This window comes from Prionailurus bengalensis, chromosome D2, assembly GCF_016509475.1.
Source record: "Prionailurus bengalensis isolate Pbe53 chromosome D2, Fcat_Pben_1.1_paternal_pri, whole genome shotgun sequence".
Taxonomy (NCBI): Eukaryota; Metazoa; Chordata; class Mammalia; order Carnivora; family Felidae; genus Prionailurus; species Prionailurus bengalensis.
In genome coordinates this window covers 58,719,614-58,740,219 of record NC_057351.1, presented here as the reverse complement: position 1 = coordinate 58,740,219, position 20,606 = coordinate 58,719,614, and the positions used below count along the sequence as shown (strand labels likewise).

The 20,606-nt window shown below is 44.9% G+C and overlaps 1 protein-coding gene across 12 annotated transcripts in view; it reads left to right on the top strand.

The window, feature by feature from the left end:
• The window catches only part of SEC31B (SEC31 homolog B, COPII coat complex component), a 37,204-nt gene extending 16,799 nt beyond the window's left edge, over positions 1-20,405 (top strand). For 10 of the 12 annotated variants that reach the window (XM_043597256.1, XM_043597257.1, XM_043597254.1 and 7 more), the window contains 16 exons: positions 5,399-5,629; positions 7,553-7,627; positions 7,890-7,985; positions 8,346-8,445; positions 8,974-9,152; positions 9,415-9,541; positions 10,159-10,304; positions 11,006-11,179; positions 11,682-11,843; positions 16,369-16,537; positions 17,010-17,324; positions 17,585-17,643; positions 17,942-18,088; positions 18,381-18,500; positions 18,956-19,027; positions 19,251-20,405. In XM_043597256.1, coding sequence (XP_043453191.1) covers positions 5,399-5,629; positions 7,553-7,627; positions 7,890-7,985; positions 8,346-8,445; positions 8,974-9,152; positions 9,415-9,541; positions 10,159-10,304; positions 11,006-11,179; positions 11,682-11,843; positions 16,369-16,537; positions 17,010-17,324; positions 17,585-17,643; positions 17,942-18,088; positions 18,381-18,500; positions 18,956-19,027; positions 19,251-19,430 — 2,352 coding nt within the window. In that variant the 3' untranslated portion in view covers positions 19,431-20,405. The remainder of the gene's footprint in view (positions 1-5,398; positions 5,630-7,552; positions 7,628-7,889; positions 7,986-8,345; positions 8,446-8,973; positions 9,153-9,414; positions 9,542-10,158; positions 10,305-11,005; positions 11,180-11,681; positions 11,844-16,368; positions 16,538-17,009; positions 17,325-17,584; positions 17,644-17,941; positions 18,089-18,380; positions 18,501-18,955; positions 19,028-19,250) is intronic. The other 2 variants (XM_043597266.1, XM_043597260.1) reach the window with 2 other exon arrangements.
• Positions 20,406-20,606: the final 201 nt, after the last annotated feature.

Below are 20,606 nucleotides of genomic sequence, written 5' to 3'. Positions count from 1 at the left end.
CCCATTTAGCCCATCCCCCCTCCCACAACCCCTCCAGTAACCCTCAGTTTGTTCTCCGTATTTATGAGTCTCTTCTGTTTTGTCGCCCTCCCTGTTTTTATATTATTTTTGCTTCCCTTCCCTTGTGTTCATCTGTTTTGTCTCTTAAAGTCTTCATATGAGTGAAGTCATATGATTTTTGTCTTTCTCTGACTGACTGATTTCAGTTAGCATAATACCCTCCAGGTCCATCTACGTAGTTGCAAATGGCAAGATTTCATTCTTTTTGATTGCCAAGTAATACTCCATTGTGTGTGTGTGTGTGTGTGTGTGTGTGTGTGTGTGTGTATACACACCACATCTTCTTTATCCATTCATCCATCAGTGGACATTTGGGCTCTTTCCATACTTTGGCTATTGTTGATAGTGCTGCTGTAAACATGAGGGTGCATGTGTCCCTTCGAAACAGCACACCTGTATCCCTTGGATAAATCCCTTGGATAGTGCAGTTGCTGGGTCGTAGGGTAGTTCTGTTTTTAGTTTTTTGAGGAACCTCCATACTGTTTTCCAGAGTGGCTGCACCAGCTTGCATTCCCATCAACAATGCAAAAGAGATCCTCCTTCTCCGCATCCTCACCAACATCTGTCATTGCCTGAGTTGTTAATGTTAGCCATTCTGACAGGTGTGAGGTGGTATCTCACTGTGGTTTTGATTTGTATTTCCCTGATGATGAATGATGTGGAGCATTTTTTCATGTGTCGGATGGCTATTTGGATGTCTTCTTTGGAGAAGTGTCTATTCGTGTCTTTCACCCATTTCTTCACTGGATTGTTTTTTGGGTGTTGAGTTTGATAAGTTCTTTGTAGATTTTGGATACTAACCCTTTATCTGATATGTCATTTGCAAATATCTTCTCCCATTCTGTCAGTTGCCTTTTAGTTTTGCTGATTATTTCCTTTGCTGTGCAGAAGCTTTTTATTTTGATGAGGTCCCAGTAGTTCATTTTTGCTTTTGTTTCCCTTGCCTCTGGAGACATGTTAAGTAACAAGTTGCTGTGGCCAAGGTCAAAGAGGTTTTTGCCTGCTTTCCCCTCGAGGATTTTGATGGCTTCCTGTCTTACATTTAGGTCTTTCATCCATTTTGAGTTTATCTTTGTGTATGGTGTAAGAAAATGGTCCAGGTTCATTTTTCTTCATGTTGTTGTCCAGGTTTCCCAGCACCACTTGCTGAAGAGACTGTCTTTATTCCATTGGATATTCTTTCCTGCTTTGTCAAAGATTAGTTGGCCATACGTTTGTGGGTCCATTTCTAGGTTCTCTATTCTGTTCCATTGATCTGAGTGTCTGTTCTTGTGCCAGTACCGTACTGTCTTGATGATTACAGCTTTGTAGTATAGCTTGAAGTCTGGGATTGTGATGCCTCCTGCTTTTGTTTTCTTTTTCACGATCACTTTGGCTATTCGGGGTCTTTTCTGGTTCCATACAAATTTTAGGGTTGTTTGTTCTAGCTCTGTGAAGAATGCTGGTGTTATTTTGATAAGGATTGCATTGAATATGTAGATTGTTTTGGGTAGTATCGACATTTCAACAATATTTGTTCTTCCTACCCAGGAGCATGGAATCTTTTTCCATTTCTTTGTGTCTTCTTCAATTTCTTTCATAAGCTTTCTATAGTTTTCAGTGTATAGATTTTTCACCTCTTTGCTTAGATTTATTCCTAGGTATTTTATGGTTTTTTGTGCAACTGTAAATGGGATTGATCCCTTGATTTCTCTTTCTGTCGCTTCATTTTTGGTGTATAGGAATACAACCGATTTCTATGCATTGATTTTATATCCTGCAACTTTGCTGATTTCATGAATCAATTCTAGCAGTTTTTTTGGTGGAATCTTTTGGGTGTTCCATATAGAGTATCATGTCATCTGCGAAGAGTGAAAGTTTGACCTCCTCCTGGCCGATTTGGATGCCTTTTATTTCTTTGTGTTGTCTGATTGCAGAGGCTAAGACTTCCAATACTATGTTGAATAACAGTGGCAAGAGTGGACATCTCTGTCTTGTTTCTGACCTTAGGGGGAAAGTTTTTCCCCCATTGAGGTTGATACTAGTGTTGGGTCATTCATATATGGCTTTTATGATCTTGAGGTATGCTTCTTCTATCCCTACTTTCTTGAGGGTTTTTATCAAGAAAGGATGCTGTATTTTGTCAAATGCTTTCTCTGCATCTATTGAGAGGATCATATGGTTCTTGTCCTTTCTTTTATTGATGTGATGAATCACGTTGATTGTTTTGCGGATATTGAACCAGCCCTGTATCCCATGTATAAATCCCACTTGGTTGTGGTGAATAATTTTTTTTAATGTATTGTTGGATCCAGTTGGCTAATATCTTTTTGAGGATTTTTGCATCCATGTTCATCAGGGAAATTGGTCTATAGTTCTTTTTAGTGGGGTCTCTGTCTGGTTTTGGAATCAAGGTAATTCTGACTTCATAGGAAGAGTTTGGAAGTGTTCCTTCCATTTCTATTTTTTGGAACACCTTCAAGAGAATAGGTGTTAACTCTTCCTTAAATGTTTGATAGAATTCCCCTGGAAAGCCATCTGGCCCTGGATGCTTGTTTTTTGGGAGATTTTTGATTACTAATTTGATTTCCTTACTGGTTATGGGTCTGTTCAAATTTTCTATTTCATCTTGTTTCACTTTTGGTAGTGTATATGTTTCTAGGAATTTGTCCATTTCTTCCAGATTGCCCATTTTATTGGCATATAATTGCTCATAATATTCTCTTATTATTGTTTTTATTTCTGCTGTGTTGGTTGTGATCTCTTTTCTTTCATTCTTGGTTTTATTTATTTGGCTCCTTTCCTTTTTCTTTTTGATCAAACTGGCTAGTGGTTTATCAATTTTGTTAATGCTTTCAAAGAACCAGCTTCTGGTTTCATTAATCTGTTCTACTTTTTTTTTGGTTTCTAGCATTAATTTCTGCTCTAATCTTTATTATTTCCTGTCTTCTGCTGGTTTTGGGTTTCGTTTGCTGTTCTTTTTCCTGCTCCTTAAGGTGTAATGTTAGGTTGTATATCTGAGATCTTTCTTCCCTCTTTAAGAAGGCCTGGATTGCTATATACTTTCCTCTTATGACCACCTTTGCTGAGTCCCAGAGGTTTGGGGTTGTTAGTGTTATCATTTTCATTGGCTTCCATATACTTTTAATTTCCTCTTTAACTTCTTGGTTAGCCCATTCATTCTTTAGTAGGATGTTCTTCAGTCTCCAAGTATTTGTTACCTTTCCAAATTTTTTCTTGTGGTTGATTTCGAGTTTCATAGTGTTTTGGTCTGAAAATATACACGGTATGATCTCGATCTTTTTGTACTTACTTAGGGCTGATTTGTGTCCCAGTATATAGTCTGTTCTGGAGAACGTTCCATGTGCACTGGAGAAGAATGTATATTCTGCTGCTTTAGGATGAAATGTTCTGAATGTATCTGTTAAGTCCATCTGGTCCAGTGTGTCATTCAAAGCCATTGTTTCCTTGTTGATTTTTTGATTAGATGATCTGTCCATTGCTGTCAGTGGGGTGTTGAAGTCTCCTACTATTATGGTATTACTATCAATGAGTTTCTTTATGTTTGTGATTAATTGATTTATATATTTGGGAGCTGCCACATTTGGCACATAAATGTTTACAATTGTTAGCTCTTCTCGGTGGATAGACCCCTTGAGTATGATATAATGCCCTTCTGCATCTCTTGATACAATCTTTATTTTAAAGTCTAGATTGTCTGATATAAGTATGGCTACTCTGGCTTTCTTTTGTTGACCATTAGCATGATAGGTGGTTCTCCATCCCCTTATTTTCAATCTGAAGGTGTCTTTAGGTCTAAAGTGGGTCTCTTGTAAACAGCATATAGATGGATCTTTTTTCTTATCCATTCTGTTACCCTGTGTCTTTTGATTGGAGCATTGAGTCCATTGACGTTTAGAGTGAGTGTATATATATATATATATATATATATATACACACATACACACACACAGAGTCCCCCTTAAAATTTCTTGCAGGACTGGTTTAGTGGTCACAAATTCCTTTAATTTTTGTTTGTCTGGGAAACTTTTTATCTCTCCTTCTATTTTGAATGACAGCCTTGCTGGATAAAGAATTCTTGGCTGCATATTTTTCTGATTCAGCACATTGAATATATCCTGCCACTCCTTTCTGGCCTGCCAAGTTTCTGTGGATCGGTCTGCTGCAAACCTGATCTGTCTTCCCTTGTAGGTTAGGGATTTTTTTTCCCTTGCTGCTTTCATGATTCTGGAGAGGCCTGCATTCTTATCATAGCTCGGTCACTTATTAGCTGGGTAACCTTGGGCAAGTCACTTAACTCAAGACTTCAGTATTCTCATTTGTACAACAGGGATAGTAATACCTGCTCAGCTACATGTTAGTGCATTGACATGAACCTCAAATAAGCATATATACAAGCACTTTGTAAAACTATCAAGTATTAACAAGTCAAAAGTTAAAATTGTTCTGTGTAGCACTAATCTATAGTATAGGTTTGTGCTGTAGGAGAGTCAAGTGGAGAATTTTGGCCGGGAAAGTCCATTAAGGCAGGGGTCTTAGGAAAATAGTGAAGGGTTGGGGAGTAAGCAGTAGTTGTCAACCATGTCTGCAACCTGAAGAGCTTGAAAATATACTGATGCCTCGTCCCACCCCCTGGGATTCAGATTTTATTGTTGGGAGTACAACCTGATGATGACTCTGGATAGCTCCTCAAGTGGTTTTAATATGCAGCCAAGGTGGAGAACCGCTGGAGTAAAGGAACTTCACTGAGCTCTGCTTTGTGACAGGTGCTTTATGTAGGGTACCTAATTTGGTGAGAAGGATTCTCAGTTGGGGGTGTTTTGGTGGGTGAAGGCTCAGAAGCAGGAATAAACTGGGCCCTTTGGGGATGTGGAGCGATCACATAAATGAGGAGGGAGAGAGAGGCTAGAGTGTCTGGCCCTGATCTTGGAGGATTTTGTATGCTATGGGCAGAGGTACTTAAGCCCTCGTCTGAGGCCTTGTGAAACCGTAACAAGCCCCTAAGTAGCAGTAGGTACAGGCCAGTAGTCTAAGGCTTGGGTTGAGGAGGAAAAACCCAGAGGCTAGCAACCAATTCCAGTCATCTAGATGTGCTAGCACTGGGAGTGGGATGGAGGGGACCTGCATGGGAGACATTGAGCAAGAGGTAAGACTGCTGTTGCTTGGCTGTGGTGGGTATAAAGACCGTGATGAAGCCAAGGTGTTTAGTGCAGGTGACTGGGAGAATGGTGCTCCCCGCATTATTACTGATTTTCTATCCTAGGGTTGACCAATAGATAGCCTTCTCTGTGATGTAGACTTGGTGTTAATTTTTACCATTCTTGTTTTTCCTCACCAGTTTGGGGGAAAGCTGGTTACCTTTGGCCTCCCCAGCACCCCTGCCCATCAGGTGCCACAGCCTTGCCTCCGCCTAGTCTTCGTCAGTCAAGTCACCACAGAATCTGAATTCCTGAGGCGGTCAGCTGAGCTGCAGGAGTCCCTGGGGTCAGGAAATCTCCTGAATTATTGTCAGAACAAGATCGAACTAACGTCACTACAAAGTGAAAAGATGCTCTGGCAGTTCCTGAAGGTAGGAAGCCCAAAGGCTGGCTGCTCCAAAGTGTTTCCCTAAAGTGGGAAATTCCAGGAGATGCACAATCACACTGGGACCTAGATTACAAAGGCTCTGACCTCTCAGCCTTTTTCCTAACGCCACACCCACCCTCTGGACACGAAATCTTCACCTTTTGCCAGTGGCTCAGCGATCCTTTGCAGCCAAGGAAGCCAAAGGGTACAAAAACATTTGCCTTTTTTGCTACTATTGCTGATGTCCTGGAGACTTTACCAGGGCCAAGGTGAAGGCTTTCATGCCATGCCAAAGGGCAGATAAGGTGATGGGAAGAGAGAAGAAGAGAAGGAAAAGGAAGGGAAGAGGATTGGCTGGAAGTGGGGAACACATCATGAGAAGGCTTTGAGTTTATTTCCGTTAACCCAAGGCAAGTTGTGGTGAGACTCAGGGATCAAGTCCCAATTTACTCTGGAGCATGGATCGAGTTCCAGTGCTAATGAAATTTCAAGCTGCTTATGACACCAGGAGTGCTCTACCTATGAAAGGAAGTGAGCAGATGAGAGGAGAGAGGTAAAACAAGAAAAAGAAGTAACCGACTAGGCAGGCAGTGAGAGGATTATTCAAAGCTTTGGGGCCGTAGCAAAGATTACAAAAAACAGGACAGACCCCAGCCCGGGGTTCTGAGCAAGGCTTGGGTCTGTGCTTCAGACACAGAAGAACTTTGTGATGGTAGACACCAGGTATCTGGGAAGGAGACAGGATTTGAGAAAGATCATCTATAGAGTGAAGCTAGAAAAAGATGTGGGGAGAAAAGAGTAAGAAATGCTGCTTTTGTTGTAAGCAGAATGCAGGCAACAGCTCCAGGAATGAATGGTGGAGTGAGAAAGAGAATAGAAGGCACCATCAGTAGTTGAACCTTTACTCTTCCAAACAAAGGAGGCAGCAGTGCCCAAGGACAGAGGGGAGTCTGCTTGAAAAGCTATCCAAGAGCTGTCTGTGATGATGGCCCTGAAACCGAATGTGGCTGGACATTTCTAAAGGACAAGCGTGGGAGAAAGAGGGAGCCCTGAGACACTGTGAGGAAGATATTAGTCAGAATTCACAGTTCTGTGTAGGGGAAATGAGGGGCCCAGCCATCTAACCCAGGTTAGGGTAGGGCTTCAGGAAGGCTTGGCCCTCAGTATCTGGCTTTTACTGTGTCTATGCAGCTTCCACTAGGAACTGTGTTTTCAATTGGATGTTTAGACACGCACAAGGCTCTCTGGGTTCTCTTGGCATCAGTCTCAGAGAGCTGTGGGACAGGACCCACAGCTTGTCAGCCGGGCAGCAGGTTGTGGCTGTCTTCTGTGGGAGCCCTTGTGGCAGGCCATGCAGCAGTTCAGAGCTCTCCTCTTCACCTCCCCAGAAGACAGCTCAAGTGTAAGGAGATTAGATAAAAAATTAGGCAGTTGTGGAGGTGGCTCTGCCTTAGAAGCCTAACTCCCACAAGAGCCAATGTCTCTTGTACCCACACCAAAAATGTAGTTTCTAGAGTCCCTGCAAGACATCTATTCAGTTACAAGAGCCCTTGCAATCAGGGCAGACTAGAGCATAGTGTCCACAGATATTATTTATAGTTTATAGTTCCAGTCCAATTTATCAGTCACAAGCAATGTTGCCTAGAAACATAGCTGACGTTTTACTCTTATCAGGTAACCAGGCCAACAGATCTAGTAAGTCAACTGAAGGTCTCATTCTCATGCAGAAATGGAAGAGGGTTTTGTTAACACCATGCCACCAGCCCAGCGGGATCAAATCTGGGGAGAAAAAGAGGAGAGATGGTGCCAGCCTTAGTAGGGCACCTCTGGTAGGACGAAGAACTGTATTAGAGGGTACGCTGGCTTAGGCAGGAGAGGGTCATTCACATTGGTGTAATGGAGACTTGTGTATTCTGTGGTTCCTTAGGTGACCTTAGAACAAGACTCCAGAGTGAAATTTCTAAAACTATTAGGATACAGTAAAGATGAACTTCAGAAGAAGGTAAGCTGCTCACACATCAGAAGCATGTACTTGAGGCAGAGAAGAAGAAAATGCTGTCAATGGAAACTGTCTTGAGTGACCTCTTTGTGGGCTTCGTTAATGCATATACAAAAATATTACCTCCTGGAGGTCGGCTTTTCCCCAGGTGAAAAGCCCCAGGATCTTAGAGAGTCCAGGCAGTAGGGTGTGGAGGTGGGAAGAAAGCATAATGCATGTCTGATCTTGTGCCGGGAAGAGGGCGCTCATAGGTCTCTCCCTGCAGGTGGCCACGTGGCTGAAGAGTGACTTGGGGCTGGGTGAGAGCCCTCAGTCCGAGGGAGATGATCACAGTAACAGACAGCAGGTCTTCTGCAGCCAGGTGTGGTAGGAGCCCAGGCAGCCAGACCTAGGGTAGCACGGGAGACTTGCCTGTAGAGCATCTGCCTCTTCCTGGCCCTTTGCTTTGCTCTCATGAAATGCTCAGCTTCTGTAGAAGTCTTCAGACTCCTCATTTTTTTTAGAACCGCAGTGAGATACAGAGTGCATAAGCTTTTGCGCTGGGAGAGAAGCTATGTTTTAACCATGGATTAGAGCCCTTCCCAAACCTTACCTGATTATTCTTTTAGCTTTACCCATTAAGGGCCAAATAGTAGAGCTTCCAGAGAGAGTCACTAAGGCATCTCTCCGTCTGTTTTGGGATTCATTTCCTAAGTACCCACCTCTGTCCTTCCTTGTACAGGCCTCAAAACACATCACAGAGGAAGCTTCTGCCTCCTCAACCTTCTTTGATGAGCTGGTCCCTCAGAGTATGACTCCATGGGAGATCCCCATCACAGAAGGTACCCCGATCCTGAGGGAGAGAAACCCTCTGTGTGGGAGTAGGTGGGCTCAGAGTTCTGGGACTTGAGAATATTTTCTTCTTGTCCCCTGCCTCCTATCTCCTGCCTCCTTCCCACCACACAAAAGCTGGGAAGTTCTGTTACTGGTTAGAGCTCTCTCTGGATTTTCATGGCTGCACCTTTCCTCTGGAAGGCCTTTTAGCAAGATATTTCTTTCTATCCTTCTGTTTCCTTGCTTAAAAGACTGTACCCTGTCCTTGCCGAGTGAGCGCACACTGTACCTCTGATGCTGCCACATGAAGCCCTCCTTCCTCTTGAGCCCTATCCTTAGAGTTACCTACCACCAGACCTGGCACTCTAGGACAGCCCACTGCATTTTATTGTTGAGGAATGAAACTTGGGAGTTTTGTTTGGGGCAAGGGAGGCTGAGTGATACAGAGGTGGAAGGGGTGCACTGTGGGCCCTGCAGGGGACAGGAAGCTAGGGTCTGAGGGCAGACTCACATGGAGGGGATGCCTCTGCCTGCAGACACTGATGGACTCCTGAGCCAGGCTCTCCTGCTTGGAGAACTGGGCCCTGCTGTGGAGCTGTGTCTAAAGGAAGAGCGCTTTGCTGATGCCATCATCCTGGCCCAGGCTGGGGGTGCAGATCTGCTAAAGCAAACACAGGAGTGCTACTGGGCCAAGAAGAAAAGCAGAATCTCCTCGGTAACTGCCCACTGTGAAGGAGGGGAGGGGAGGGGATTACTTGGACTTTGTCAGGTGGATGCCCACACCTTGGCGTTCAGAAGATCTGCTGGGATCCCTCTCTTCCAACTGCAACCACCCTACCTCACCCCCAACCCCTAGTCAGTGGTCTAAGAGGAAACCTGCTTGCGAGTGGCTTTTCTTAGCATGTCCCTGTGTGTGACTCCTGCTGCCTGTGCTAGATGGATGGCTGATGGCCTCCTTCGCTCTCTGCCCACTACAGCTTCTAGCCTGTGTTGTACGGAAGAATTGGAAGGATATGGTGTGTACCTGTAGCCTGCAGAACTGGAGAGAGGCACTGGCCTTGCTACTGACATACTCAGGGCCAGAGAAATTCCCTGAGCTCTGTGGTAGGTAGCCCTAGGCTTCGGGATGGAGTGGTGTCACTCCAACATGGAGTTAATGGACACACTGAGGGAGAAGGCAGAGGAGCAGCCTGAGCTCTGGGAGGCTAGGCCATGTTGTCAAGGCCAAGGTCTGGTTCAGCCAGGAGGCAAGGACTACAGTGCATCTTCCTACTTGCAGTATGGATCATTAGTTGTTCTGTTTTACTTTTTCTCATCACATCGTGATGCAAGAGTTCTGCCCTTTATTGTGGAGCAAGGTTGGCCTCAGTATTGTCCAAAGCCACTGTGGTCACTTGTCCCACAGCTCATGGTCCTCCACCCATTTCCAAACAGGAGAATGAGGAGAAGCACAGGGAAGCTGTGCCATTAAAGAAATTTCCATCTTGGGGCGCCTGGGTGGCTCAGTCAGTTAAGCATCTGACTTCGGCTCAGGTCATGATCTCGTGGTCCGTGAGTTCGAGCCCCGTGTCAGGCTGTGTGCTGACACTCAGAGCCTGGAGCCTGTTACAGATTCTATGTCTCCCTCTCTCTCTGACCCTCCCCCATTCATGCTGCCTCTCCCTGTCTCAAAAATAAACGTTAAAAAAAAAAATTAAAAAAAAAATTCCATCTCTCTGCAGACATGCTGGGTATGCGCATGGAACAGGAGGGTGGCAGAGCACTGACCTCTGAAGCCAGACTCTGTTATGTGTGCTCAGGGAATGTGGAGCAGCTGGTGGAGTGTTGGGCAAAATGCCACCAGGCTTCATCCCCCCTGGCTCTACAGGTACTCCTTCTCTACAGGGCACTGGTCACTCCATACCAGGATCTTGGGAGAGGCTAGTGGTAGGGATGTGTAGGGACATCAGAGGCGAGTCTTCTATGTACCCCAGGCTGGAATCAGGGATATTAGGGAGGAGAAAAGGGCCCTTCTCCCAGGGATGAGCCAGCACCTCCCTCCTCCCTTCTCAGTCAGGGGAGACTGAGCAATAAATAGCTGCTTAGGTATTAACCTTCCTAATTTTTTCCCACTTCAGGTTTGGTTAATATGAGTTTATTCTCTATCTGAGTAATTGTGAGCCTGGGCCTTCTCTTAGCTGCTCTGAAAAGTTCTGTGGATTTAAATTATACCAGACACCTTGCAGGTAACCAGAGAAGGTGGGAGTCACAGATTCATAGGAAGACAAAGTCACAGATGAAACAGTAGTATACCAGAGCCTGAAATTGATGATGTACTAGCAGAGTAAAGAGTAAAGAGAGCAAACAAAGAGGCAGAGATGTACAAGAGTCTAAGACCCAGATAGGCCCAGTTGAAGTTAGTGCTAACACCAATGGCCCTTCTCTAACTAGATGTAGCGTCACCTACTATCTGTAGCTGGCTATGGCCAAGTACCCTCATACCCATAATGGGAAGTCCCTGGGTGAACTGCTTAGGCTTAGAGAGCAGGATGCGCTTTGAAGAGGCCTGTCTTGTCTTTGTTCCTATAGGACCTGATGGAGAAGGTGATGGTCCTGAATAGGAGCTTGGAGCTACTGCGGGGTCCTGATGGGGTGAGCTCAGGCCCTGCCACAACCTACAGGGTCACTCAGTATGCCAACCTCCTGGCAGCCCAGGGCAGCCTGGCCACTGCCATGAGCTACCTACCCAGGGACTGTACTCAGGTGAGTGGGGCCATGTAGAGAGGGCAAGCCATTTCAGTCATCTACCACTGGCTGAGCACTTCCACGTTCCAGGCACTATGCAAAACATGGACGTTCTGGGATAGATAATACCTAGTCCCTCAGGAAGCTCACAGTTCCTTGGGGGAAATCAGTTGTCAGTAACTTACAGTGTCACAACAGAAGCTTATACTAAGTGCTGTGGAACTCCAGGAAAGGGGCTGGTTTTGCCCAGAGTAATGAAGGAAGGCTTTCCAGTGGTTAAAACAGTTGAGCTGGACCTTCAAAGAGAAGTAGCTTACCAGCAGATGTACAGCATTCTAGGCAGAAGGAACAGAAAGGAAGGAGGCTTGGCAGGGATTGGGAACCTTTGAATTATCTAAGGTGGCTGAAGTGTAGAAATAAACTGAAGTTTGAATGCTACGTGGGGCCAGGCTTGTAAGAGAGGACATTTGCTTGTTTTAATTTTAATTAACACAGTTCTTCATTGTCATAACTTTTATAGCCACCAATTCAGCAGCTGAGAGATCGGCTTTTTCATGCCCAGGGGTCTGGTGTCATGGGCCAACAATGTCCTCCTTTTCCCTTCCCCCGGGTTGTTGTGGGGGCTACCCCCCACTCTAAAGAGACATCATCTTACAGATTGGGATTCCAGTTTTCTCACCAGGTAAGACCTGGTTTGTTCATTCATTCAAAAATATTTATCAAATGTCTACCAAGTATCAGGCATGGTTCTAGGCAGTTAGAATATATTAGGGAACAAAAATGATGAAAATTCCCAACTAAAGCATAGATCGAGTTATTTTTCTAATAACTGCTTATTGAACAACTATTAGGCTCTTAGAACAGAAAGGTGGCCAAACTATGATTCATGCCCCTAATTAGCTCCTAATCATAAATGTCATAATTGCAGTATGATAAGGTGCCATGGGATCCCACAGAAGAAAGCAACTTTTGGGGGGAGCAGGGGAAGTTTAGGGAATGTTTCAGAATGAGTATGATGTTTGATCTGAATCTTGAAGATTAAAAGTTATTTAGGCAAGGCGGGGCGCCTGGGTGGCTCAGCCAGTTAAGCATCTGACTTCAGCTCAGGTCATCATCTCACAGTTTGTGAGTTCCAACCCTGTGTTGGGCTCTGTGCTGACAGAGCCCACTTTGGATTCTGTGTCTCCCTCTCTCTGTTCCTCCCCCATTCACACTCTGTCTCTCTCTCTCTCTCAAAAATAAATAAAGATTAAAAAAGAATTTTTTAAGTTATTTAGGCAAAGGAAGGGGTCAGTGAAAACTCTTTTTTTTTAAGTTTTTTTTCCCTTCATTTTGAGAGAGAGAGCGAGAGCGAGCATACAAGCAGGAGAGAGACAGAGACAGAGGGAGAGAGAGAATCCCAAGAAGGCTCTGTGCTGTCAGGACAGAGCTTGACCTGGGGGTCGATGTCACAAATGGTGAGATTGTGACCTGACATGAAATCAAGAGTCAGACGCTTAACCTACTGAGCCACCCCAGGTGCCCTGGTGAAGGCTATTTCAAGCAGTGGGAACAGCATGTATGAAAGCATTGGAGGGAGAGTAAGCAAAGCCCACTTGAGGAATTACTAATATTTTAATGAAACTGCAAAATAGTTGTTTGTGGCAGAGGAGTGAGGTTAGGTGAAGTTTGAGTAACAGGTAGGTGATAAATCAGGAAGGGCATGGAATTCTGTGCTAAAGATCTTAGACCTGACCCTGAAATTGATAGCAGTCAGGAGCTATTGAATGGTCTTATGCAGGGCAATGACTAGCCATGAGTTTAGAAAGGAGGCATCTAGGAGGCAATAGCAAGAAATGATGAGGAAATGAAATGATCTAAAGCTGGAGAGTGAGGTTAGCTTTAAAATATTTAATAGGTAGAATTGGCAGAAATTAGTGATGGTTTAGAGGAGTCCGTGAAGTTGGGGAACTAACTCCCAGGTTCCTGGCCACTGTGCCCAGATGGTTTGGGTGCTGTTAACTTATACCAGCAGCCTACTGGAAGGGCTGGGGAACAAAATCCAGCAAGATTGCAAATAGAGGTATTAGGCAGAAGCTCTGATGATTCATCCTGTCCCACCTTCAATTCTCACCCTAATTTTCTTTCTTCCTTCCCCCTTCTTTCCCCTCTGTCCTCTTCCTTCTCCTACTCTGTCTCTCTTTCTCTGTCTCTCCCCCTCTTCCACTTTCCTTTCTATTTTGAAATAATTGTAGATTCACAGGAAGTTGCAAAGAAATGTACTGGGAAGTTTCATGTAGCACATCCCCACCCCACGTCATGCTAGTCACACATGACTATAGCACAATATCAAAACTAAGAAACTTATATTAATACAATCCATAGATTCAGATTTCACCGATTTTATATGTACTCGTGTGTGTGTGTGTGTGTGTGTGTGTGTGTAACTATGTAAGAATTTGTCTTTTCATTTTTTAAACAGGGTCCTTCACAGAGCAAAAATTTTTAATTTTATAAGGTCCAGTTTATAGTTTTCCTTCTATGGATCATGACCTTTGTGTCAAGTCTGAGAACTCTTTGCCAGTCCACGGTCCTCTAAAGTTTTCCTGTGTTCTTTCTAAAAGTTTTAGTTTTATGTTTTACATTTAAGTCCATGTTCCATTTGGAATTAATTTTTGCATGTGGCATGAAGTATAGTCAAGCTTCTTTTTTTTTTTTTTTTTTTTGCCAATGGATATCCATAATCATTTATTGAGAAGGCTGTCTCTACTCCATTGAATTGACTTTGCTCCTTTGCCAAAAATTAACTGGCGAGTGCCTGGGTGGGCTCAGTTGGTTAAGCGTCCAACTCTTGGTTTCAGTTCAGGTCATGATCTCATGGGTTCGTGAGTTTGAGCCCCACATCGGGCTCCATGCTGGCAGTGTGAAGCCTACTTGGGATTTTCTCTCTCTCCCTCTCTCTGTCCCTCCCTTGCTTACGCTGGGAGACTTAAAATAAATAGACTTAAAAATAATTAACTGGGCATATTTATATGGGTTTCCTTCTCAGATCTCAATTCTGTTCTATTGATCTGTGTGTCTTTCCCTCTGACAGTGCTCCTCTGTCTTGAATACTATCTCTGTATAAGTCTTGGCATGAGGAAGAGTAATTCCTCCCACTTTGTTTCTCTTTTTCAAAATTACTTTGGGTATTCTAGGACCTTACCCTTTCCACCTAAGTTTTAGAATAAGCTTGTCTATGTCTACAAAGAAACTTGCTGAAATGTTGACAGGAATTCTAGATTAAGGTAGGGAGAATTGGTATCTTTACTGTGTTGAATCTTCTCACCTGTGAACGTGGTATATCTCTCTAATGCTATCTCCATCAGCATTTTATCATTTTCATCATACAGATCCTGACATGTTTTGTTCATTTAAAACCTAAGTATTTCATTTCTCTTGAGCAATTTGAAATCAAATGGTAATTGTATTTTTAATTTTGATTGCCCTTTGTTCATTGTGGGTATAGAGAAATATAGTTGATATTTTTGTGTTAATCTTGTATCTTGTGACGTTTCAATGTTCAGAAGTGAGTTTCCCGAGCTCATTTCTTAGTTTTAGGAGTTTTTTGTGTATCCCTTGAGATTTTCTATGTAGACAGTCATGTTGTCTGCAGATAGAGATAGATTTTTTTCTATTCTGTATGCTTTAATTTCTTTTTCTCGCCTTATTGTAGTACTAAACTTAGAAAAGCAAGAGTGAACATCCTTGATTTTTTCCAACCTTAAAGGGAAAATATTCAGTCTTTCACCATTAAGTATGATGTTAGCTGTAGGTTTTTTTGTAGATGCTCTTTATGAGTCTGTGCAAGTTTCCTTCTATTCCTAGTGTGCTGAGTCATGAATGATTGTTGAATTTTGTCAGATATTTTCCTGTTATCATTTTAAACAATTTTCCTTTGTTAGCCTGTTGTTATGGTGGATTATGGTGGATTTAAATATACTGAACCAGCCTTATATCATCTGGAATAAATTCCATTTGGTTGTGGTATGTTACTGTTTTTTATATTCATTGTTTGGGGTGCCTGGATGGCTCAGTTGGTTGAGCATCCAACTATTAATTTCTGCTCGGGTCATAGTCCCAGGGTTGTGGGATTGAGCCTTGCATTGGGCTCTGTGCTGAGTGTGGAGCCTACTTGGGATATTCTCTCTCTCTCTCTCTCTCTCTCTCTCTCTCTCTTCCTCTTCCTCTTCCTCTCCCTCCCTCCCTCCCTCCCTCCCTCTGCCCTTCTCCCCTGCTTGCACGCTGTTACTTTCTTTAAAATAAAATAAAATAAAATAAAATAAAATAAAATAAAATAAAATAAAATAGTTCATTGTTAGATTCAATTTGTACAAATTTTGCTGAGGATTTTTGTGCCTAAGTTCATGAGAAATATTGGTCTATGGTTTTATTTTGTGCTGTCTTTGTCTGGCATTGGTTTCAGGGTAATACCTCATAAAATGAGTTAGGAAATGTTCCTTCTTCTATTTTCTGGAAGAGACTGTATAAACTTTGTGTTAATTCTTTGAATGTTTGGTAAAATTCTCCAGTAAAATTATCTAGGCCTAAGGATTTATTTGGGGGGAGGGCTTTTCAATGACAAATTAAATTCCTTTAATTGTTTTAGGACTATTCAAGTAATATATTTAATTTTGGCTGAGTGTGGTTCTTGAGGAATTGGTTCATTTCTTCTAAGTTGTCAAATTTATTAACATAAAGTTACTTGTAACTTTGTTATTTGTATTCCTCTATTATCTTTTTAGCAGCTGTAGGGACTGTTGTATTATTCCCTGTGTCATCCCTGAGCTTGATGAAATTGTCTTATTTCTTCATCTTTGTCACTTTTTTTTAATGTTTTTATTTAGTTTTGAGACAGAGAGAGACAGAACATGAGCAGGGGAGGGGCAGAGAGAGAGGGAGACACAGGATCTGAAGCAGGCTCCAAGCTCTGAGCTGTCAGCACAGAGCCTGATGTGGGGCTAAAACTCACGGACTGTGAGATCATGACCTGAGCCGAAGTCGGACACTTAACCCACTGAGCCACCAGGCGCCTCCCCCATCTTTGTCACTTTTTATATAGACTTACCAGTTCTGTTGATTTTCATTTTAAAAGCCAGCTTTTTGTTTCACATTCTCTATTGTTTTTCTATTTTCAATTATTTACCTTTTTTTTCCTTTCCAAGCGATGACCCTTTTTCTCTTCACAGGTTCCAACTCCATCTCTAAGGCCAAGGATTTTCACACCTCTAGTGACACCCTTGACACCTTCCCATTCTAGCCCTTATCAAAGCTCCAGAATGCATAATATAAGTGACTATGGGTCACCTGGGCCCCAGGCAGCCCAGCCTTTGCCCTTGGGCCCTGGGGTAAGGCCTGGTGAGTAAGTGAGTGAGTGAGTGAGTGAGTGAGTGAGTGAGTGAGTGAGTAAAGGTTTGTCTGGGGAGAGCACAAAGGAAGACAGTTGGCATGGCCAGCATGGATTTTGGGGGCATAATGCCTAATACATAGTGAGAGGAGCTTGGAATTTGAAGTCTGAATCCCCAGTACTATTGCTTACTGGCTTTGTATCTATGGGCAACAGACTTAGCCACTCTATTTCTTCTGAAAAATGATAGTAGATGTTATGTTGGTCATTTTAACCCTACAGAATTATGTTTAGGATCAATTGAGGAATAGTTAAAAGTACTTTGTAAATGACAGTTCTCCATACACACATACTAATGTTTTATTATTATCATTATTAGGTTTGTTTGTTCATTTTATTGCTGCCTTATTCTTCCCTGATATGATCTGAATCTCTCCCAAATTGAAGTTTGGTGGCAAATGACCTGTTTCTGTTCCTTTTCAGCTTTATTTGAGCCACCACTGTTAAGAGAGCAAAAGGCACAAGTTCCTAACCCCACGGGATTCCCTGGAACATGGCCTCCTCCTGGTCCACCTCCACCCATGGCACCCCCAGACACCATACAGCCTGGCTCTGCCTCCCTGGCTGAGACTGCTCAACAGCTCCCTCTGCTTCCTGTGAGACTCCCAGGTCTCAGCCCTATGAGCTTCCAGTCCCCAGCCCCTCCTGTCAGCTTCCCTGTGACACACCCTCCAGGAGGGCCTGGTGCTCCATGCTCTAATGCCCTCCCAACCACTGGCCTCTCGACTGTTCCCCCAGGTCAGTCTTCCTTCCACGGCTTCCCTTTTCTGGATCATTGCCTCCTTCTCCTCCCCTCGCCACTACCACCTTATTAGGAGTCTTTCCTCAGGCCAGTAAACTGGGGGCCATTGGGTTGGAGAATGTCAGCTGAGAGTACGGCTGGTCTGCAGAGGGATGTGTGGTAGTCTCCAACTGAAATAATTTTTCTGGCCTTTAGGCTAAAAATTAACAACGTTCCTGACCATGCCCCTAAATACCTCTATCTTTGTGCTATGCAGGACCTCAAGATTCCTTGAAAAATGCCCCAGTGCCCAGGACAAACCTTCAGAGGAAAAAGGTCAATGCATCTCTTGCCACTTATCCCTCATACATTCACCAATGACCTACATTCTTGTTGAATTCAGCCCAGTCCCCTTCTTTGTCACACACTCTGTCCTGTCTCTTTCCCCACTCATTATTCTCCCCTCACCTGTCTCCTCTTTCCTTCTTGCGTACAGATACCAGTCTCCCTATTTCCTGGTTCCCTACTCACTATTCTGTTCCCTTGCTCACTCACAAGTCCAGTCAGTCTCTCAAACCAGGGCCTAGGAAGTCTCTCAGCTTAGACTCATATGCCTTTCTTTCTCTGTCTCTAGTTGCCAGAGACATTTATGCCCCCAGCACCGATTACCACTCCAGTTATGAGCCTCACCTCTGAGCCACGAGGGGTCCTTTCCTCCCAGCCTTCTGTCCCTGGTGTGGGCCATGCTCCCCCAGGAGCACCAGGAGAACTCAGCCTGCAGGTGACAGGAGCAGCATGTTCCCCTCTGCTTTCCAACTCTTCTTGGGTATAGAAAAGCAGGGAACATGGAAGATGGGCCTCTTTCCTCAAGAGGGAGGCAGATTCTGCGCTGGGGAACTGGCGCAGGCAGGTACCAAATGTCCTTGCCGCAGAGAAGAGGGGGTGTCCTTCTCCCCGACTCTGTTCTGCTGCAGCGGGAGAAGTGTGACACTGAGTCACTGAGGACTAGTCTGTAGGGCAGCTGTGAAAAGGAAATCTTGCCCATCTATCCTGTCTCCCTGCTCCTTCCTCAGCAGCTTCAGCAGCGGCCACCTGAGAAGGTGGAAAGGAAGGAGCTGCCCCCAGAGCATCGGTCCTTGAAGATTAGCTTTGACAAGCTTCTACGACGCTGCTCCCTGTCTGCCACTGATTTAGTAAGTCTGAGCCTTCCCCACGATGTTCTCCTCACACCACTAGCTAGTCCCAGGATTTCTGAGCTGTTCATCAGTTCCTTGTGTGACTTTTTTCTCATGGTCCCTGGGCCCCTGTGTCTTGTACTTATTTGATATCCATGCGGGGACATGGGGCTCGTCTGGCCTGAGTCCAGCTTCTCGGTAGCAGGGCCCAGAGGCATTGAGGCTTAATTCTTGGAAAGGCAGCCCGGGGCACTGGAGGGTAGGTGAAAGCTAGGAGTAGGAGACCTGCCATTCATTCACCAACCGTGTCCACTTGAGCAAATCACTTACCATCTTTGGGCCTTCATTTCCTCTCCTGTGAAATGAAAGCAGTAGCATTAAGCCATTCCAGCTCTAATATACTGTGATTCTTTATAGTCCTGTGTAGTGTTAGTCTTAGGGGCTGGAGTCAGAATCCATTTCCCTCCCTGCAGAAGACAAAACGGAAGCTGGATGAGGCAGCCCAACGTCTAGAATGTCTATATGAGAAGCTCTGCCAGGGGACAGTAAGTACGCTTCGTGGTGCACCTCTGCCCCCTGCCCTCCATCACCCATGGCCAAAGGGAGCCCAGTGTCCTCTCCCATAGGTCTCACCGACCTGGGTTCCCCCACACAATACATACATCTTGCCCGGACTGGGCTCCAGAACTTAATCCTCTCTTACCCTTCCGTCCTGCCAGGGTAGGGGCTGGGTTGGGCTCCCTGACCTAAGGGTCGATCCCTCCACAGCTCTCGCCTCATGTCCTGGCTGGGCTCCATGAGGTTGCCCGATGTGTGGACGCAGGAAGCTTTGAGCAGGGCCTTGCAGTGCATGCCCAGGTGGTGGGCTGCAGCAGCTTCAGCGAGGTCTCCAGCTTCATGCCTGTCCTGAAGGCCGTCCTCACCATTGCTCATAAGCTGCACACGTAAACCAGGCAGCCTCTCTTGCCAGGAGGCTACTTCTGCTGTTACTTACCTCCTCCCTGTGGAAAAGGGGGAATTTCGGAAGAGATTCTGTTTGTTTTTCCCTACCCTCTTCCCTTGCTGCCAGGTATATGATGCTGTGGGCTTGCCTCTAAAGTTAGCAGGGTGCTTTTCACCCTTTTATGCCTGGCCTTGTAGAATCCACCCAAGGCTCTCGCAGCGTGAGAGACAGAGCATATAGCTGGTTCTTCACCTTCCCTGACTCTGTACTCTGACAAGACCTGGGGCAGGGCCTCTTTAAGAACCCCAGAGATATTCTGTTTAAGTGGCTTCTGAGGGGGTGAACAGGATTATTACCTCCAAGTCTACCTCTGCTGTACCCATCTTGTGGGGCTTTTCTTTCTCCCCTTCTGTGAGTTAAGAGCCTGGCCTTACCTTCTCCTTGCCTCTGAGTTCCTATTTCCGGGTCCATTTTCCTCTGAGCCCCAGAGGCTGGGGTAGAGTTGACTGTTGTTCACCTTCTGAACAAATCATGAATGTGAGGCATGGGTGCTGAGCAGAACCCAGAGAAGGAACTTATTAGGTGCTTTTTACAAGGACCTTCTCTTCTGCCAGCATCATAAGGGTGGGCTAGGTCAGGTGGAAAGGAGAAGGGGTGCATTGTCTTTTGCTGGGAGCTGTCTTAGGCTATGAAATAGGAGCAGAGAGACCTCTGCCTGCAGGGAATGGTCCTGACTTGACCTGTCTGAGCCCTGGCCCAAGGTCCTTCCATTGTGTGATTATGAGCCCACTTCTTGAATAGGAGCCACATTAACAAGACTTTTCTGGCACTGTTCCTCAAGGGCTGGAGGCCCTTCTCCTCCTCAGCCCCCACACGTCTCAGGGCTGCCTCCTCTGGCTGCACTCTTCATGGTTGGACTTTGCATTTGAAGCACTGTTGTACTCAATGGGCAATAAAGCCGCTTCGATTTGGTTTCCTCAGTCATCTCCCAATGATTGTCTCCTCTGGGTCCTGTTTTGCCCTTACCTCTCTTCCTAGCCTCTTTGTTCTTGCTTCCCGCACCCCAGAAAGACAGGAGAAGGGCTTGGGGACAGATGGGGAGTCAAGAGAGTTGAAGAAAGGAGGGTGGCACTGAATTAGGTTGCAAGACTTTCTCCTCGCAGCATTTGTGGCCGTGTGTG